This window comes from Bacillus rossius, chromosome 3 (assembly GCF_032445375.1).
Source record: "Bacillus rossius redtenbacheri isolate Brsri chromosome 3, Brsri_v3, whole genome shotgun sequence".
Lineage (NCBI taxonomy): Eukaryota > Metazoa > Arthropoda > Insecta > Phasmatodea > Bacillidae > Bacillus > Bacillus rossius.
The window spans coordinates 80,877,215-80,896,481 of record NC_086332.1 but is presented as its reverse complement, the minus strand read 5'-3'; the positions used below and the strand labels follow the sequence as shown (position 1 = coordinate 80,896,481).

Here is a 19,267-nt window from a genome sequence, read left to right as displayed (position 1 = left end):
CCGCAAGTTAAGGTAGAGACTCGCACGCGCAATGTCTCTAACAGTAGAACAGGTCTGCTGTAAGAAGCTTCGACATCGACCCAACATGCAGCACAGCCTACGACTGTTCTCGGTGCGTTGACGACGAATGAAAACGGATTCTACCTGGCGAAATCAGCTTTCCATGGATTGCTGAAATACTTTTACTACCTTAACGGTTCTCTTGTGCCAAAAAGGTTTGTACCTTTCTATCTGATGTCAATAAGGTTATTGTTAATCAACTTGAAGAAGTATTGGAAATCAATCACTCTGTGAAGTATAATCTGTGGATGCAATGTACCTATGGTAAACATGAGCTATTTGAAGACCAGACTTACAAAAATTCATTTAAGACGATGAAGACTGCTCTCTACCTATCGCATGAAACGGAAGAGTTTGTAAATGATGGAATTGAAAACATCGGTTTTGAAGAAGCATACCAACGAAAAAATAGCGGATGGACACTTAGCCATGTAAATCGATTACAACTACGAACAAACTGTGCTCATTGAGGAAATAACATTTATTATTTGCTCGTCTCTGTGTACTTGTAGTAGAGTAGAAATTACGTAATAATACATTTTTTGTTTGTAAAATAACTTGTGGTATTTTATTTCTTTAACCTATCACTTTTATGGTATTCTTTTTATCAAATTACCTTTTCTGCATTGGCCCGCAGGATTGAAGCAAATACGGTAATCCATCGATTCAATCAGTAAATTAATGAGTGATTTTTTTTATGAATTTTGGAATTTTCCCCGAATTTCTAACTAAATAATTACGAATTTCCAAGATGGTGGCCAAGAAAACCAACAAGATGGCGGGCGCCCTGGTAATAAATGATTCCTGCACTCTAGCGGGTAAAAATTAAACTAATATGACGACAGCGCCCTCTAGCAGACTAAAACCTTTGTCGGAACCAATATGGCGGTCTCCAGCAGACGAAAACAAGATGGCCGCAATTACGTCATATTGACTGAACGTAATATCTGCCTTGGCATTAGTGGTGGGAGGTCAGTTTTCTGGTGGTTTCCGTGGAGGAAGGATCTGTCACCAAAATCGAAGGACCTCGCCGAGGACTCCATGACATGAGTGCGTTTTTAAATTAAAATTTAATAAATTACTTTTTTATAAATTCATGAATTGTTCTCGATTTTTGTCGAAAATTAAAGATTTTCAAGTTTATGGTCAAGGTCCGGAGGTTTGGTTTTTTGGCATTTTAAGGAATGTTAGCCTCTTAAAGAGGAAAGTTAAGTCATAATGAGGAAAATAAAACCTCTCTCAGAAAAATTATGCCTCTGTCAGGAAAATTAAGCCTCCAGAATTTTTTTGAGGAAATAAAAACGGGAAATTTTTCTTCATAATAGGAAAATTTCTAGGAATTTTGAGTCTGTGAGGAATTTTGAGGAAATTTGACACCAAAATGGCGGCCATACGTCACAAACCGAAATGGCGGACCGGCACCTCGGCACCTCAGCCTTAAGCCTGTTCCTGGATCGCCATTTCTGTACTACTTTGCATGCATAAAAGCCAAAATATTTGCAGTGCACAAAATATAAGTACCATATCCAGATATGACTTGTGTCGGTTAAAAACCACGCACAAAAGTTCGGTCACCTCTTGCGAATCCTATAGATTTGCACCTCTGTATGTGTGTGTACATATATGAACCAAAAATAAACATCTTGATTTCAAGAGCTTTAAGGTCACAACAATTATCTATTGTTTTATTTTTAAAATTTGGTCGTCGTTAAAGCACAGGGTATAATCAAGCGGAATGCCTGAAGTTAATTAGTGACTGGCTGCTACAAGTAAGTATTTTCCTTTTTGAAGTTATTAGTAATTCGAATAGAATAATTTTTTTTGAGAATCGGCGAAACAATAATAATGTGAAAAGACCTTATTTGATGGTTTAAAAATAGATTCAAGGAAGTTTTCTGCCTTAACGAAGACTACGGCGACATATCTTTAAAAAAAAATTGCGGTAATCAGAAGTGTCATGAATACTTAACCACTGCCTTGAAACCCGGCTCCAACAAGGCCCAAATTTCAAAGCTGTGATTATCAAGTGTCAAGAAAAAAAAACTTTATGAAAACACGTGTATAGATATTCAAAGGACTGTTTCAAAATCATATGGATATTGAAGAAATCGATGAAGTTTTTGTAGCAGAGTAGAATAAAACGTAGTAAATTAATAATTAATATTTGTTGAAGACTTCTGCGTTTTATTTCCTGTTTATACTTGTTATCTCACCTAGGATTGATTCCATGACCTCCGAATTTTCAGTGTTTTTTTCTCTCAATTTACTGTAAACCAACACAAAATTGGACGATTCCAAAATTTAAGCTAAGTGGGATCACTTTGATTTAAAGAAATTTAATCGTAAGATCAAAGATTAATAGTTTTTTTTTCCTTTTGCGGGGGAAAAATATTTTCGTCGCCAACTCCTATATATATATATATATATATATATATATATATATATATATATATATATATATATATATATATATATATATATATATATATATATATATATATATATATATATATGAAACATATATGTTTTTTCTTACTCGAGATGTGGCCACAGCATTCTTTTAAGGTTCGGCCTCTCCAGCCATGTTGGTTTATTCAATTTGCATGACATTATTAATGTTTAAGAACTGTTCCTACTTCAGACTTTCCCTGTGTAAGAATTTTACTTACTTTTTTTAAAAAAAAAAATTGTTTCCAGATAATTGCAACACGTTATCTCTATTTCTAAACAAAAAGTTGTTTTTATATGGTTTCTTTAGAAGTAAATTTTCTTGTGCTGCAGACCCAGATTTTAAGTATTTATTCATAAAAATATCAAATAAACATAAACAATTGCGAGCGACGCCGAGATTTGAGAAAAAAATAAAAACTGAAGGATTTAATTTTAAATTCAATAATTTTCAGGTGATGAATATTTTAATATCGTTTATTATTATATTATTAATTTTTTGGGAAATTATAAAAATAGCGCCTATTGATAATATATTTTACTTTGGAGTTAGAGAACGGGAAGCGGGGAAGAATATTTGTTGAAGTCATTTGTTATCTACATCAGGCGCTCCATCATAGAAGCAAAATACATGAACGAAATCAAATTTTCAACAATAATACTAAATTACAAACAATTGTACAACCTAAGACTTTTAAATGAAGTCTTTCGGTTTAATATTGCTCCCCCTTAAGGCTAAAGGACATCCACAATTAAAATGAACTCTCGAAACTCTAAAGGCCACGTAAGAAGTCCTCACCAATTTAAGTAATGCCACGCTTTTGGGATCGAACCTACGACAGTAAAACCTAATCCGAATAAAAACCAAAAAAATAATAAGTGTAGATTGCAAGCTTTCACTGCTACTGTCTAATAAACTATATTGGCTTTCGACGTTAAGCCACGTTAAAATGGTGGATTGTTCCGAAATTTCGCTCTGAATTGCAACAGGCATCTTCAGGGTTGAGAAATCAAGCTAGAAGGTGAAGATATTCGGGTAAGGTAGCGAATAAGCACTACCTTGTTGGGTACAACTCGTAGACCGTATTCCAGAACGTGTCCAAACATAATCCCTGTTAGGTAACGAAAAAGCAAACGTTTTAAAAAAACTGTGCCCTGCACAAGGCTCGAAAATGATTTCAGTGCATTCGGCAACCATCGATACATTTGCTACGCCAACTATCCTACAGATAGCAGCACTCCCACGCGAATTACATGGTGTAATTTTAATTTTCTCAAGCACTTTTAAAGTTGCGATTATTTGTTTTTATGACCATTTTTATGTCCAAAAATTAAAATGTATTCCAGGATAGTTTCTCTATATTAAAGTGTCATTCGGCACACCAACACGCTTAGTAGGTCCCCCGATTATCACAAAAATGACTATATACGAGTTAATGGCGCCAGATGCGGTTATGCCATCTGGACGAAATCAACGAAAAAGTGAGCTCTGGGCATGTGCGTAATTTCACCAACAGAACGGCAACGGATAGGAATCCAAAATTCGTTTCATAAAAATAAGGGATTGGACGTGTGCTATAGTGCACTAGGAATATATTTAGGGGACAGGTGTAGCATATACAGAACCTAAACCCTTATTTTTGTGTCTTGGAATACCGGCATAAATATACTGCCAGGGGTCGTCTTCAGGAGGCCAATCAAGAGAGGTATCTTCCTATTAGCTCAGGTGTCAGCCAATAAGAGAAGAATCCACCTGCCGTTGGCTTCTGTGTCGGCCAATCATGTTGGGCATCTTCTCTTTGGCTGTGTGGTGGCAAAATAATAATTTTGTAACTTCAACCAATTTATTTACTTTCGATAGTGAAACCTTGCTGTTACTTTTAACCACTTAGTGACATGAGTCAAAGTTTTTTTTTTTTTGTGAATTAAAATGTGTTCTAGATTTCGTGTGTATTTGTCTTCGGAGGGAGGAGAGTGTTGGGGTGAAGTAGGGAAGCAGAAAGGAGGAGGGTGGGGGCAAAATCACCGGGGCCCGGTTGAGTTTCAGGACATTTGTTTAATGGGTGTGTCTACTATGATAGTAGGACAAACATTTACAAATATAATACTAAAAAAATCACAGGAATTCTTACAAGTCATGCGATACGCGCATGTCACGTTTACATTTATGGCCACCGTAACGTTTACAGACATTAAATTTGTATTTTGGGTTGGCGGGGATTGAAAAAATTGAACATCAAGTAATGAGGTGAGCGCATGTGAAAATTTTTTTTTCTCCCAGCGATCTTAGGTCGACTGTACGGCTACGGTTCTTGCACGGCAGTCTCTTTGGAGATAATCTCACGTTGCGCGAGACCTTCCTACAAAACAACGGGCTGTTGTTTTTGAAGTCACCGACCTCCGCGCGCGGCGCGTGATGGAGGGGCAGCTTCGTCTCGGCCGAGGACGCCGGAACCTGGCTGTCGCAAGTCACGCTCTGAGCTGGGCGCACATGTCAGGCGGCCACGTGATCCGCCTCGAGGCGTGCGAGGCCAAAGCCCCCGTCACCCTTACACCGAGCACACACACAGCCTTAAGGTGCCCGCCTTGTCGCGGGTGTATCTGTTAGTGAGGCGGGATATGTGTGCTTCTAGCGCGCTATCGCCTCTAGGCGGCGCACAGTCTTCTCGTCGTGCTTAGGACAACTCTGAGCTGTGGCCCAAACATTAGATGGCGGAGAAATTAAGGTGTAATGGGAGTACATTGAATGTTTCGATAACATCTATAGGATGTTTCATGCCTAAAAGTTACTCTAAATATATGCGCCTTAGCCATTTCCACTCTTCTAATATCATCGTTAAAATCATAAATTCCGAAACAAACCTACTATTCTGCCTACAGCGTATTTCTAAATGCTTTTCGTAAACAAACCCCACTCGGATATTTTGAGCAGTTTTCAAATCGCGTGGTTTCTTCTGATGCTATAAACACTGCAGTGTTCTACTGACATACGATGTGCAGATCTTTAGGAAAAAAATCACGTGATTTAAAAAAGACTGCTCATGCCATCCTAGAGGGGTGAGTTTAAGAAAAGAATTTAGGAATACGCTGAGGGCGAATGAGAAGTTGTTTCCGTGGTTAATTTTTTAACAGAATTTTTAGAGGAATGAAAATGGCTAAAACACGTGTTTTTATAATAATTTCCAGACATGAAATACTAGGTACATATTCTTTAAATCTCTCAAGGGACTTTAATTACATCTTTATCTTAATTTCTACGCCATATCCCTACTAATATTATAAATGTGAAAGTGTGTTTTTCTGTTTGTCCTTTCACGCAGCAACGGAGCAACTGATCGACATGATTTTTTTTCTTCATAAAGACAGTTTATGGGCCGGACAGTGGCATAGACTACATATAATTATAAAATGCCATCCCTAAGGGAGTGAAAAATGTGTAAATTCAGTTTTATAATAGAGAATAATAGGAGGTAGGTTACATACACACATACAGTGAGTTTTATAATTTCTCTATTTTCGCCACACGGTCGTATAGTAAGCAAATTCCTATCCTTCTTCTTGGAGAAACCCATCCGCTTAGTTAAGCTCGCGGCTGCTAACGAACTAAAGGTGTTAATAACAGTTTAGTTTATAACTTCATTAACAAATGGCTTTACCATGAATTTTTAACGCACATATGTTAGGTGCGTCCATCATGTCTTGTCTGGGGTTTACCTTCCTTCCCACAAAATCAAGCTGAAGATTGGCTTCCTGATTTTACTGATGCGTAGCCTTGATGTACCGAGAGTGTGCAATCAATGGGACTTTAAAATTAAAAATAATCCCGTTTTTCAAGTGTAGCCTATGTCCTACAGACTTGAAACTCGGAAGTGATGTTGATTTTAATTTTATGATGTGTTTAGCCCGGGCAACGCCGGGTACTTCAGCTGGTAGTGTTATAGTTCCGTATGCACGACGAGGAGCTACGCGCCAATTCGGAGCCTTGTGCTTAGAGGCGCACCGTGCTAGAAGCACCAGCGAGTGTCGCACTTATCATCCCGCCTCACCAACACATACACTCTGACTAGGCGGGCCCCTTAGTGCTCGGCCTCGCAAGGCGAGATGGCTATTTCATATCATTGTCATTACTTTCCATTAATGGTCATATTATTTGAAAATTCATTACGTCAGCTCTCTTGATTTTGTTGTAGGGTCACAAATATGCTAGCTGCTATTTTCGAGCTGAAAATGTAATGCAAGCAATCATAATTATGTATACTCTCGCAACATTTGTTTTTTTTATCGTTATTTGATAGGTAATATTTGGTAAATACCTGTTGAGACAATTCGAGTCGAAAACTAAAATGATTATAGCTATCTCGATAATTTTACGATAGGCAGCCTTCAAGCAACTGAATGACCAGGAAATGAAATTAATAACACAGCGTGTGAGACAGAGCCTAAAGTTTCAATTTTTTTTCCCCAAAATACATTTTTAAATAGCACTGAATATTTTCAGGAAAAATCATTTGAAATGCTAAAAACATACTATTGCATTTTCTAAGTGGAAACCTTAATTATGGTTTGAAATAGGATCCGAACAACATTTTATATCGTATTAATAAATAAAATATTTAAGTTAGAACACTGAGCGTCTGGATAATATTTATTTGAAGGAAGTTCTACAACCACAACAAAACTAGTCGCTGACGTAAAATTATTACATTAAAATTATTGGGGTTAACACCTTTAAATTCCAAATATATATTTGTGGGCTTATTTAAATAAACTCAATTTACGACAGCTACAAAAATGGCGGTGGCTGTGTAACTTCATACGATTAAAAGTAATGCAGACGCTCATGTTCTATCTTAAATATTTTATTTATTAATACGATATAAAATGTTGTTCATCTCCAGCATCACAAACGTATACCAGCCTTGAGAAGCACTTCAGACATAAAGTCGTATATACGTTCGCAACTTGTTTGGTCGTGTTGAAGCTGCAGCTGAAGACTGTCGGTCTAACCCAGACTCATCCCGTATGTAAACAGGAGGTGGCCACGCCCGCAAGTGTACATACATGGTGAGGGTTTGAATTCGTTTCTTTTCCCTCATTCAATCGTTGCGCCAAGTTGGTTGGACGCCCAAAACATTGGATGAAGTTTTCATTGAGGAAACGTTTTGAAATTACTTTTTTTTTTTTTTAATTTTCTACGAGAGTGACTGTTTAACGCCAGAGATTCTAGTTCATGCTCAACTCACCGACATCAGACGTTATCAAGCACTACTTCATCAATGTTCAGGGCGAGGCAGTACGGCGATAGCGAGGTTAAAAACTGCGACACAGCATGTCAAGCTGTATCCAGACGATTCCTAACTCCATGCAAGTGAAGAACCAACCTTACCTACTTGTTACTTGGACCAGAGAAAAGCCGAAAACCGAAGCTGCAGGTACGCGGGTGATACGAGCGAGAGAGCGGTGAGCTTCTATCGGAACACCAGGGCCGCAGCCAGGATATCGTGAAGGAAGGGATTATACAATTTAACCAGTATGTCTTCTTTTTTTATGACTGAGTTCTCTTTATAGTTGCATTTTGAAAAGAAAATTTATTTTACCACTAAAATCCCGGGGAATAGTGGACTTCTAACTCCAAAATTTACACATAGAAATTTAGGCAAAGATTTGGTTCGAGAGAAGAAAAACTAACCATTATAAATTTCTGTTTTTATTTGTCACAATACTTTGTTTTTAAGCAAACTTATTTGAAGAATTCGTTAAAACAAATTCATAAATATATATTAAAGTTATTAAACGTATGAAAGACTCATGCCAAGTTAGTAATAAAGAAATGATTATGAAACACGTGTGTACAGTGGAATTGAATATCTACTACTTGGAAACACAAAATCCCTGCCGCTTTTGCGTGCGCGTGTGCGTGAGGCATGTTCGGCTATAATGGGGAGGATGCACATTATTGCAGTGGATGCTAGCTTGACACTCACCACTTGTCGCTTGCGCTCGGCGGAGAGGCTGTGGCCCAGCTTGAGGTTGGCGGAGATGGTCATGGCCTCGCGCACGGACAGGTGCGGTTGCAGCAGGTCCTCCTGCATGATGTAGCGAGACAGCTTGCGGAACTGGCGCAGGTCGCGCGGCCGCCCGTTGATGCTGATGCCGCCGCTCGCCTCCGCCGACCTGCGGACCAGCACCTGCCCTCACACACTCTCTCCCTCTTACATCTTCTTCAAGTTACACTTCTTTAGGGAAAAAATGATCGGAGAGAATTTTTAAGATGTGCGCGCCTCATGCAACGAAATTTTCACAGGATAAAAAAATTATAAATGTGATTTAAACCATATCCTTTAGTGATTTTTATTAAATACTGGTCCATATAATTTAAATAAATAAATAAATATATTTACTGTGAATATTAAATATATAAATTGTGTTTATAAATTTTTTTCAAGCTTATTTTCAAAAGTGAGGTTTTGTTCCCGTATGTAAATTTTTTTTGCATCATAAACTGTTATTTAATAAATAAATAACATTGATAAATTAGAATAAACAATCAGAGTATTTTATTGATTTTTCATTACTAATTAAAATATTTTTTTTCTCGATTATTTTACTAAATTAAATATTTATTTTTATACACATGTTCATATTAATATTGATTACTGAATATTTATTTAAATTTCTTCATTTGACTGAATTTATGCTTTACCAACCGTGTTTATAATATCACTACAATCCTTTTATTACTTTAATTATTATATTAATTATTTGCATGCAAAATTAAAGTTAGTTTATACGCCAAGTAGGCATAACCTCTAAAGCGCGTGCATAAGTACACGCATCCATTTTTTTTTGTAAATGGAACTGAAATAAACATGTAAAATTACAGATATTTGTAAATATGTATAATGTTCGCATTAATGTGGGTTCGGATTCTTCCCTGGACATTTATGCTTTGTGTTGTCTCTGTACCTCCAATAGTTAAAGTTATTAACAAACCTTTCCCTGAATAGATTTACAATATTAACTGTGCACATTAATAATTGCAATAAAACCAAATACAAACCAATCGTTGAGTATTTACTAATTTCCCTGTGGTTTAAAGGCAGTATTTTCGTATAAAACATCAATCAAAATTTATAAATATGCGGCAATTTTCGTAAGCGCGACGCTAAAAATTCAGTATTTATTCCAAAATTGTATTTCATACGTGCAAAAATAACCATAGAAATGCGTTGTTAAAATTCACAGCATTTTTTCTAATAGTTTTACAAACTATTCCTTGGCAACTGGTTTCCAACGGAATATTATTTTGTAAAAGAACGAAACAAACTTTTCTGTGCAGTCTCTTGGAGAGAATCTGTCTGACCGTAGCTGGCGAACTTGAACTTCCGAGGTCAGAATCTGACATGATAAAAATATTCACCAATAAGAAGCATTATGAGTACAAACGAACTGTAAGATATCGTAATAATAAGCATTTACTAAGAATCATTTTCATTTTAGATTATTATAATTTCTTCTTGGGCACCATTTTGCTGCGATTGCTTTCCGTTAAGTTGCTTTGAAACAAAATAGGAAATAGCTACCCGAAAAAAGTAAATAAAAATATAAACGTGTGTAGGCATGAAAAAAAAATTGGTTTGGCCCAAATATATATTTAACACCAACAAATTTTCAATAAGTGTATCGAAATTTCATGAATACAAATTTCATCTACCCTCAATTTTGTATAAATCTCTCGAGTAACGCCAAGCAAACCACAGTGCTGCTCTCTTTAATCGGTAATGTAATCCAGATGCACGCTACTACAGATAATGAATCAGACCGCATGGTTGGACATCACAATCAGACAGATACAACTGCGCGAATGCGACAGTGCCTTAAGTAAGAAGATACAGAGAATTCACTCCCATGTTGTAGAAACTTCCTTATTGGATAGTCTCTTATAGGGTGGGTAGTTGATCTCTGTATATGTACCAACCGTGGCCAATGAAAACAGGAAACAAAACCTTAAAAAAATTAATAAATAAAGATTTTTTTAAAAAAATATGTAGTGATTATATCCTGCATACTAATGTCAACATATATATACTTGTGTTAAATGTTAAACGTTTTAGTTTTGTCATAATACATTTTATATCTACATTCTGACAACATTTATTTTTCTGCCATGCAAGGCAGCATTTTCAATGATTTTTGTCTCTCAAATATGTTAATTTTTTTCTTCTCAATAATCCTTCGTTTCGTTTCGGGGAGGTTTTTGTTCACAACTTGCACCAAACCATTTTCCGACTCATTTTTGATTTTTCGAAACGAAATAAATTAGATTTTCATGAAAGTGTACACTAGCGTAAGACTACAAGCATAGGATAGCATACAATTAAAAGGGATGAAATCCACAACTACAACTCAAACAGTGCCGAAATTCACGAAAAAAATAAGGTTAGGATAGGTTAGGATCAGCCAGTGTAATAAATAAAATTTTATCATATTTTCCGAGAGGGTAGGTAAGGTCCGGTTGTTGTATATTAATTAATTGTTGATTAGGTTGGCGTTATTAAAAAAAATACTCTATCATCGTAACCTATACAAATCCTTGCAGTATGGTGTTTTCTAACGAGCGATCGGCAATCTTCAGAGAACTTTGGTACTGTTCGAGTGTGGCTCTAATCTCTGCTTACTGAAGGCTTCTATAAGCATCTGCCACAAAACTAAATCTAAAGTACTAGTGTGACCACCCTTTAGAATTGTTTTATATGTCTACATTAAAAGTAATGATTTCGGTACACTAAAGTCAATAGTAGTATATCAATTATAGATTTTTAGAATGCAAAATAACGACTTTTTATTTTATCGGAAAAAAAATATTTTTTCGCTCGAATACAAAGCGTGCCTTTAAATCATACGGGTTGATGCATTATTTCGATGTTAGTAGTATCATGGGGACTAACTTCCTAAGAGCTTCGTGGGCCCTAGTGTCAGCCTCCTGGGCCAGAGCACATGCCAGCATTAACGTGGCGCGGAGGTAGTAAGTCGTGGAGAGGGTGCGTGTAGTATTTGTCTATATAATAATTGAAGCCTAAACGAGAACGACCAACCCCCCCCTCCTACATTTTACCTTTTCCACAATCTGAATAACAAAACATTTTTCAACTGAAACCTCTTTCCAGACAATAGGGTAGGTCGAGGCGATGACTCATCAGAACGTAACGAAAAGTGCAACGCTCATGAGTGGGGATCTGAGGGGGAGGGGAAACGGGAATACTGAGCTAACCAACTCCTCACTCTCGGTTAGGTATAATCCTTTAGTGAAGCGATGTTACAGAGGTGCATTTTTCGTTTCGCTGGAATCAAATTATGAAAATATGTTGACTGCTACACGCGAAGTTTATAAGTCATAGTTATACATGTACATACATAGTATACATACATGTATACTTTACATAGTGATGTGTCTGATGTTGAGATGTAGTCATGGGGTTGGTAATTGTATAAGAAGATAGTATGCGGCGACTTAGTTGAAGTAATTTTTCACCTCACCATCGCCATAATGAAACACCCAAAACATTTCTAAAATAATGCTTCCATACAAGTGATTTTGGTTTATAAGTGTAAACTAGAATTTCCTCCATGCTTTCTCCATGTAAAAAAAACAAGCATTAAATAACATAATTTTTAATGGTAATAATAACCAGATTTGTTGTCTTTATGTTACTAATTATAAATGTTCTATGTCAAAATATGTTATGATTTGAGGAAATTTAAGGCATTGACGGTACATTTCTGCGGCTAAAAATAGCTGGCACAGAGAACTTCGGAAGGACAGCTAGAAAATTTACTACGATTATTTGCATAACAGGTGAAGTAGACATTTTTTATGAACGAGTTTAATATTTTACTTTGGCTGAGTCCCATCCTCAAGATACTTAAATCAACTCCCAAATATCTACCAAGCCAATTGGGACACTACAGGTGCTGGAGCCGAACACCCTTTTGAAGGTTTCGGTTAAGTTGAATTCCCGGTGTTGTTTGTATACTTCCTTTAAATGCAGACCAACATACCAATGCCATCTAACAAAACACTGGTCACGAACTCCCATAACTTATAATAAATAAATTACCAAAGGATGAGTTCAGTGACGTTCTGTAGGCAAACTGCGTGTCCGATCACATAGAGGCGGCAATAAATATGCTTTGTCACAAATGGGGCCGATTCGTAAAAATAAAATATTAATTTATATTTGAGGGTATATATTTGAGTTCCTTTTCATTATACTTGTCGAATATGTAAAACGACGACGAGACATTTCAAGTTTGTTTTACCGATAGCTTATTGTTTGAATTTTTTAGCTAGGTTAATTTAAGATATATTTTTAAAAAATAATTTGGAATCGTGTGGATGGTTGGTGAGTTTGGATTGAAGAATAGTATAGATAGTTAGGTTAGCTGCTTTTAAAATACGTACTCTGAGATAGGGAGTATGTATGGTTGGTTAGGTTTGGAAAAAGAAAGAAACTTTGAAATTTGTTGTGGTGTGACAACCAAGGAATATTATGGGAAATAGGTCGTTTTCGGAACAAATGTTTCAAAAGGTTCAGCCGCTGTTGTCGGAGACGTGGTGCCAGGCGAGGCAGGCGGCGAGCGGCATGGCCGACGGGGGCCTGCGAGAGGCGCTGCGCGAGTCGCTGGCCTGCCAGCACGAGGCCATGCACCGAGCCCTCCAGCTGCAGGCGCTCAACGTGCAGCTGGAGGCGGAGGCGCGCGAGAAGGACGCCGAGGCAGTGTCGCTGGAGGCCAGCTGCAACACGGCCGTCAGGCAGAGGAGGCAGGAGCTGCTGCGGCAGGAGGAGCGACTGGAAGAGGCCCTCCAGCAGGTGCTGGGGCTGGAGAAGGAGGCGCTGCACCTCGCCGCGGACAACAAGAGGCTGACGGCCGAGCTGGAGCAGACCTGCGGGGACTGCCAGAGGCTGCAGAGGTTCCTCGACCAGTGCCACCAGGTGACGCCTCGTCGCCTGAGAATCGGAGTGTTCTATGTCCATTGAAGTAGGAACTGAGATATAAGCATTTGAAAGTTCAAATAACTATGAATAGCATGACATAGAACAAAATAATATTGGTCTTAAATTAAGAACAAACATGTTTATGTGCGTAGACGTGTGTGGATATAGTACAAATGAATACTAATATTAATTTAGTGTCCATAGCATAAAAAACCTAAAAAGTGGACATAGAACACTCAAATACTCAGGCGGCGACCTGCCGAGTGTTCTCGGCGGCTGCAGGAGACGCGCCTGCTGTTACACTGCCTCCCTTACCTCCGACCGTAGTCTGTGTCATGAAACTTGTCTCAAATCCTACAGTTCTCAAACTAGTACCAGTGGTGCCCATTTATTAATGTTCATTTGCAAGAACACCACATCATATTTCTTTCCCGACTCTAGCAACCACATGGTGTTGTTTACAGACACTACTGACAGTAAATAAGTACCAGAATGATATGTAGACCATTAGCACTACTTCAGAGAACTGTTTGCCCACTGGTTGTACATGAACCAAGACTTATGCAACATAATTTCTGGCATTTCCTTTTTTAAAAGTTATTACTACAATAATGTAATTGCTTGTTGGTTAGGGCTATCTGGAGCTGCATGCTCTGGTGGTCCGATCACGTGCCTGTCGCTAGGGCAAAATTTACGCCAAGCATTAGTGTGCACGTGGAAATTAACATTAAAAAGTTGGTTGGTTTCAACTGATTTAGGTGCGCCATTTGTAACATAACAGATTTTTAAATTGAACTGTGTATGCAGCTAGGCTGGTGGATAATTACAAAATAGCCTGATAAAAAGATATGTGATTAATGTGAAATATTGAATGAGAGATGAGCCTATGTTCCAAAAACGGACCTTGGGAATAAGTTTTTCTACAAAATATTACAAAAGAGAGTTTGGTCCAGAGACCTCTTTTTTGTTGATTTCACATGTGAATTAAAATTTCATAATAAAAATTGAACTAGAAGGGTATTGTTATAACAACTTAATGTAGGATGCAACTCTAATATAAGTTAAAAATTTTACACTACAATGTAAGCTATCTTAAAATTTGAATTTTTCTTTTAGCGCCATTAAAAAATTAGTCATTTGAATTAAATATTTTATGACAATTAAATAAATTGAATAGCATCCAGAGATAAATATATGTTGATTGGTCGTAGGTGCAGTTATAAACAAGCATCATATAAAGGGATAAATGCTGGTAGCATGTAGTTGCAAATGATGAATGGGCACCAGAAATGAGGTAGATGTTGAGTGTGCGCATGTGCAATGGTAACACATGGGCGTAGAAAAGAAGTGCGGAGGGGCGTACAGTCGCGAAAGGAGCAGCCTGAAGCAACAACCGTGATTGCTACTGGTAAACGATTTGTTAGGCACTTCAATCGTTGGGGATTAGCTAAAGAACAACTCCTGCGATTCAAAAAAAGCTAAATTCATCCGAGCATCAGTTAGTGCAAGATATCAGCACTAGTTTGAATTCCACTTCTATATGATAGAGCGTCTGTTAGAACAAAAGCGGGCCATATCGTTGTTTTTTGCTGATCAGGAAACACTCACAAATTTGACGGCTCAACAGTGGTGTTTGATGGAGAAAGGCATCAAACTATTAAAAACCCTTTGAAGAAATAGCCAAAATATCAATTTCTGGTCTTTCATGTGTCGGAAGTAATGCCACATGTTGCTGTCTTAAAAAAAGTAGTTATATAAAGATGAAACTGAAAGCTGACTCCTCAAGTGAAGACTCCAACCACTCTGCTCGCAGGAGAAGAAGCGGCTGGCGCGCGAGCTGTCGCAGCACGTGGCTCAGCGACGGGACCTCGCGCTGGAGATCGACCGGCTGGCCTGCGAGAACACCGCCCTCAAGGCGAGGCTGACGGAGCTGCAGGTCCGGCAGTGCAAGTAGACGAGCCCGCCACTGCCGCTGCTCTCGGTGTCCGCGCACCAGCAGGTAGCACACCATTCACGGTCGCTCAAGGAACAAGTGGAGGATCCAGAAGGCCGTGAAGGAATTTAATGTTTCATTCAGTCATATTGTCTTTCTGAAATTGTGATATCATCTAGTGTGCAAATCCGAAGTTTGGGGAGGGCAGCGGTTTTGTGATTCAACTATTCAAGCCCTCCTTGGAGAACTGCATGTTGGTACAGAACACAGTTACAGCTTTTGAGGTGGAACAAGTACAGGCAGCAGTAGTTACGGGATAGACTTCTGGCGTAATGAGGTAGAGGGGAACTCCAGGAGTCTGGAATATCGCCTCCCACATAGAACCAGGGGAACTGTTCTTAATATTTGATAATAATCACTTTGTATATATATATATATATATATATATATATATATATATATATATATATATATATATATATATATAAGATCAAGACTTATTTATTAATAGTTATAAACCAGTCATTGATAAGTATTTATAATACTAAATACCCTAAATATTTACTTAAAAAGTAATTTCAACCACTAAATGTGCTACTCTTCGTGGGGGAAGTGTCACGTGCCCCCATGGATCCGCCTCTGAATACAGGCACAAGCTTCCTGTGCGCAACATAAAATGGAAGCCTTAGCTGAAACAGCAAGGGACTAAAAGGATTCGGGTCGTAATGGCAGTAACGCGAAAATAAACTAAGCTAAATAATTTCCCCATCTGCGGATCGATTCGGCGAGAGGCAAGTGATCTTGTCACGTCATCGAGGCCCAGAGCAAATACTGGACACGTTCCACGCCGTTCACATTTCGCTATTCCCAGTCGTGCTATGCTTGAGTCTATACCTGGTTTAAACTGTGTCATTATGTCATATTTTTACCCTTTTGGAGTAAAATTTCAATCCTATCTTCGGCTATAATTCGATTAAGATATATATATATATATAAAGCAGAGACCTTTTAATACAGCTGCCAAGATCGACTGGAGTGTATGAACTGTACTGTATGTACACTGACGGGAATTGGACTGGTATTTAAAAGTATCAAAAACTGCTTCGTTAAATCGAGAGGCAATACTTAATACTAAAATACACTGAACCCATAATTGTATTGAAGTCAGTTGCCCGTACCACACAAAACTCCACACACAATGAAATAATTTCTTTGCTTTTAATTGTATCGATCTGGGACATGTGCATCGAAACAATTGTCGAATTAATGCAGTTTGAATTTCCAAGGGTCATCTATTTCAGACAGCCGCGGAAATGTATTTTAACTAACGTAATTTTAATCTACATTCGCCCATGTTGAATACTTCATGCTAAATGCTTGATTATTTCCGTATTTCGTTCCCAAATCATTCCATGTTGATTTAATTCATAGTTCAGTATTGACTGAAATTGTGATGGAGTTGAGAAGTTTGTTTTAACACGAAGAAAATTCATTTTGCTATTGAGTGTGTACATATTTCATTACCGCACCTTTTATGTAGTGTAAATTTTCTAGATTTGCGATGTAAGAGAGGAAGTGTACTGATACCTCATGAACAACCCCTGTGTGTACAACCACGTGTAGATAGTTTGTGTTGTAGTTGAAATCAACTGCTTTCTAAATTTAACGTATATGTTTTATTTCATTAAATACTATTTTTTTTTCTCCACAGATGACCGCAAGTGTGTCGCTGTCTCTGAAGCCTGCGGGCACTGCAGCCAAAACTCTGAGGCAACATTCCCGTAACACCCGTCTAAAATTCTCGCACTGTAATGCTAACTTTTGTACTGGATTTACGTAAATTAAAAAAAAATTTCTTCCCGCAAATATTATTCATTTTTGTAATGTAAGTATTCAGGCATGAGACATCATACATCAGGTATCTATGAAAGCCGTAGAAATGAGTGCTCTCGTAAAGAAGCGCGAGTTTTTGAAGTGAAACTTCTTTAAATAAAGGCGATCACTCATAAAGCGTAATGAAACGTGGCGGAGAATGAGAAGGGGGAATAAATAATTAAGAGCGTCTGTCAGCTGTTAAGACTCTTTACAAGTTATTCATCGCCGTGTCTGTTACAATCATGGAACTCCATCGTAAACCTCCACTGTGTATTTTATTGTTTACTTTTATCGTTCAAGTGAACTACTGAATATTTTTTTTTTATCGTTGAAGTGGATTATTGAAGTGCAAAGATTCACTTTTAATGTATATGGTGGCCATGCAACCATTTTTTTTTGTTTCAGTTTAGTAACGGCCCCGACTCGTACCCACAAGCCTTCAAGATTAGTACATTTCTCTGTCACTGATGTTGCATCAAGACGACCAGTGCCGTGCAAGCGGGGCTCCAGGGACAGTATCCAAGGCGAGAAGCTGGGGAAAGGTCAATGACCAGTCGCTACCTTGGATTTGTGACGTCACGGTTGCCATATTACGCGAAATTAACATTGAATAGAAACACCTTGACAGAAATATGTTACGCCGAGTGAAAATTGACACCCCGATACGGTGTACCTACACCTAAAAACTAAAACTACAATAATATTTAAAAAATTTTTTTAAAGCGTAATTGAATAAAAAGTATTTTCTACTCCATGGATTTGGTGTCTCCAGTTCTACCCAGCAAAGGCGATATATTGGAAAAAATTTATAATTTCATAATTTTTAAAATTTTATTTTTTGAATTCTAGTCTTGGTGATATGGGTCTTCGGGTCAAACGCGTCGGAAAAAATAGTAAACATTAAAAAAAATAAAAAATCTAAACAAAAAACACCATGCTACATCACGAACTTTGAAAGTACTGGGTTGAATTCCCGTTGAATGTAATGGTGGATAAAAGTCAACATATATTTCCTCCGCAAAATTAACCACTAATGCCAAATCATATATATATAATTCCCACCATAATGACATCATGACAGCCATATTAGATACTTTCATGTTGGATTTTCTTTTCGTCTACTAGAGTGTGCTGCATCCATACCTGCTAAAGCAAGCTATTATTGATTCCCAGATTTTTAGCTATAGTAACTTCCGCCATGTCGGCTATCTTAGCCGCTCTCTTGAGATTATTTGAAAGTTATCCAACTATTCGGAAAAAAATTTCAAAGCATAAATATTTATTTATTACTAAGGTGCTTAATTTTATCGTTTCAGTCCTTGGTTTGATCCTTATTCTGTGAAAAATGTATTTTAAAAAAATTACTCTTAATAATTTAATTAACAATGTAAAATTCCCCAAAGCTGTTTAAAATCCTCCTACTGCCCCCCCAGTAATTTCTTAAAGCTATATTACCGCCATTAAAAAAGTAATTATCAAACTAAAATATAGAAAAATTTACAAAATTATTTAAAATGTTTGCCTGTGCTTGCCATGTTGATTAACTTTCTTGATTCCAGTACTTGGTTCGACCCTTCGTCAGTGATAAAAGTAATTAGTGTTTAAAACCATAATTAAAATTAATTATTCCCCAATAGCTTTCAAGGAACACACTAATCGTTCTTCTTAAGATGAATGACTATATACAATGCAGTTACCTGACCAAAAAAAGGTAGGTACTGTCAATTTCTAAATGTTACTTACTGGTGTAGTCACTGATAAACAATGTGAATAAGGACCAATATGTAAAATTTTAAGTTGTGTTGGATGGCAGGTCTTTTATACGAATATTGAGTTAAAAAATACACGACAGGACTTGTAAAGCCATGTTCACTTTGAATATGAAGGACAACGATGGGGTACTATACTAAAGAAGAATGTGCTGTAGAAGAAACAGATTTTTCCTGTCTTGAAC

General features: G+C 37.4%; 2 protein-coding genes across 3 annotated transcripts in view; one reads left to right on the top strand and one right to left on the bottom strand.

Annotated features, from left to right (window-relative positions):
- The window catches only part of LOC134530962 (ATP-binding cassette subfamily G member 4-like), a 341,027-nt gene that overhangs the window by 40,320 nt on the left and 281,440 nt on the right, over window positions 1-19,267 (bottom strand). Inside the window, exon 3 of the mRNA XM_063366331.1 lies at window positions 8,493-8,682. Within this exon, the coding sequence (XP_063222401.1) occupies window positions 8,493-8,682 (190 nt within the window). The remainder of the gene's footprint in view (window positions 1-8,492; window positions 8,683-19,267) is intronic.
- LOC134530963 (flagellar attachment zone protein 1-like) lies at window positions 12,150-18,071 on the top strand. Of its 2 annotated transcripts, none has more exons than XM_063366334.1 (4): window positions 12,150-12,364; window positions 13,098-13,502; window positions 15,319-15,504; window positions 17,150-17,304. In XM_063366334.1, the coding sequence occupies exons 2-3, from the start codon at window positions 13,152-13,154 to the stop codon at window positions 15,457-15,459; spliced, it is 492 nt and encodes a 163-aa protein (XP_063222404.1). In that variant the 5' UTR covers window positions 12,150-12,364; window positions 13,098-13,151; the 3' UTR covers window positions 15,460-15,504; window positions 17,150-17,304. The 2 variants fall into 2 exon arrangements, with proteins under 2 accessions (XP_063222404.1, XP_063222402.1); XM_063366332.1 differs by lacking the exon at window positions 17,150-17,304 and adding an exon at window positions 17,719-18,071 and having other exon boundaries at window positions 12,167-12,364.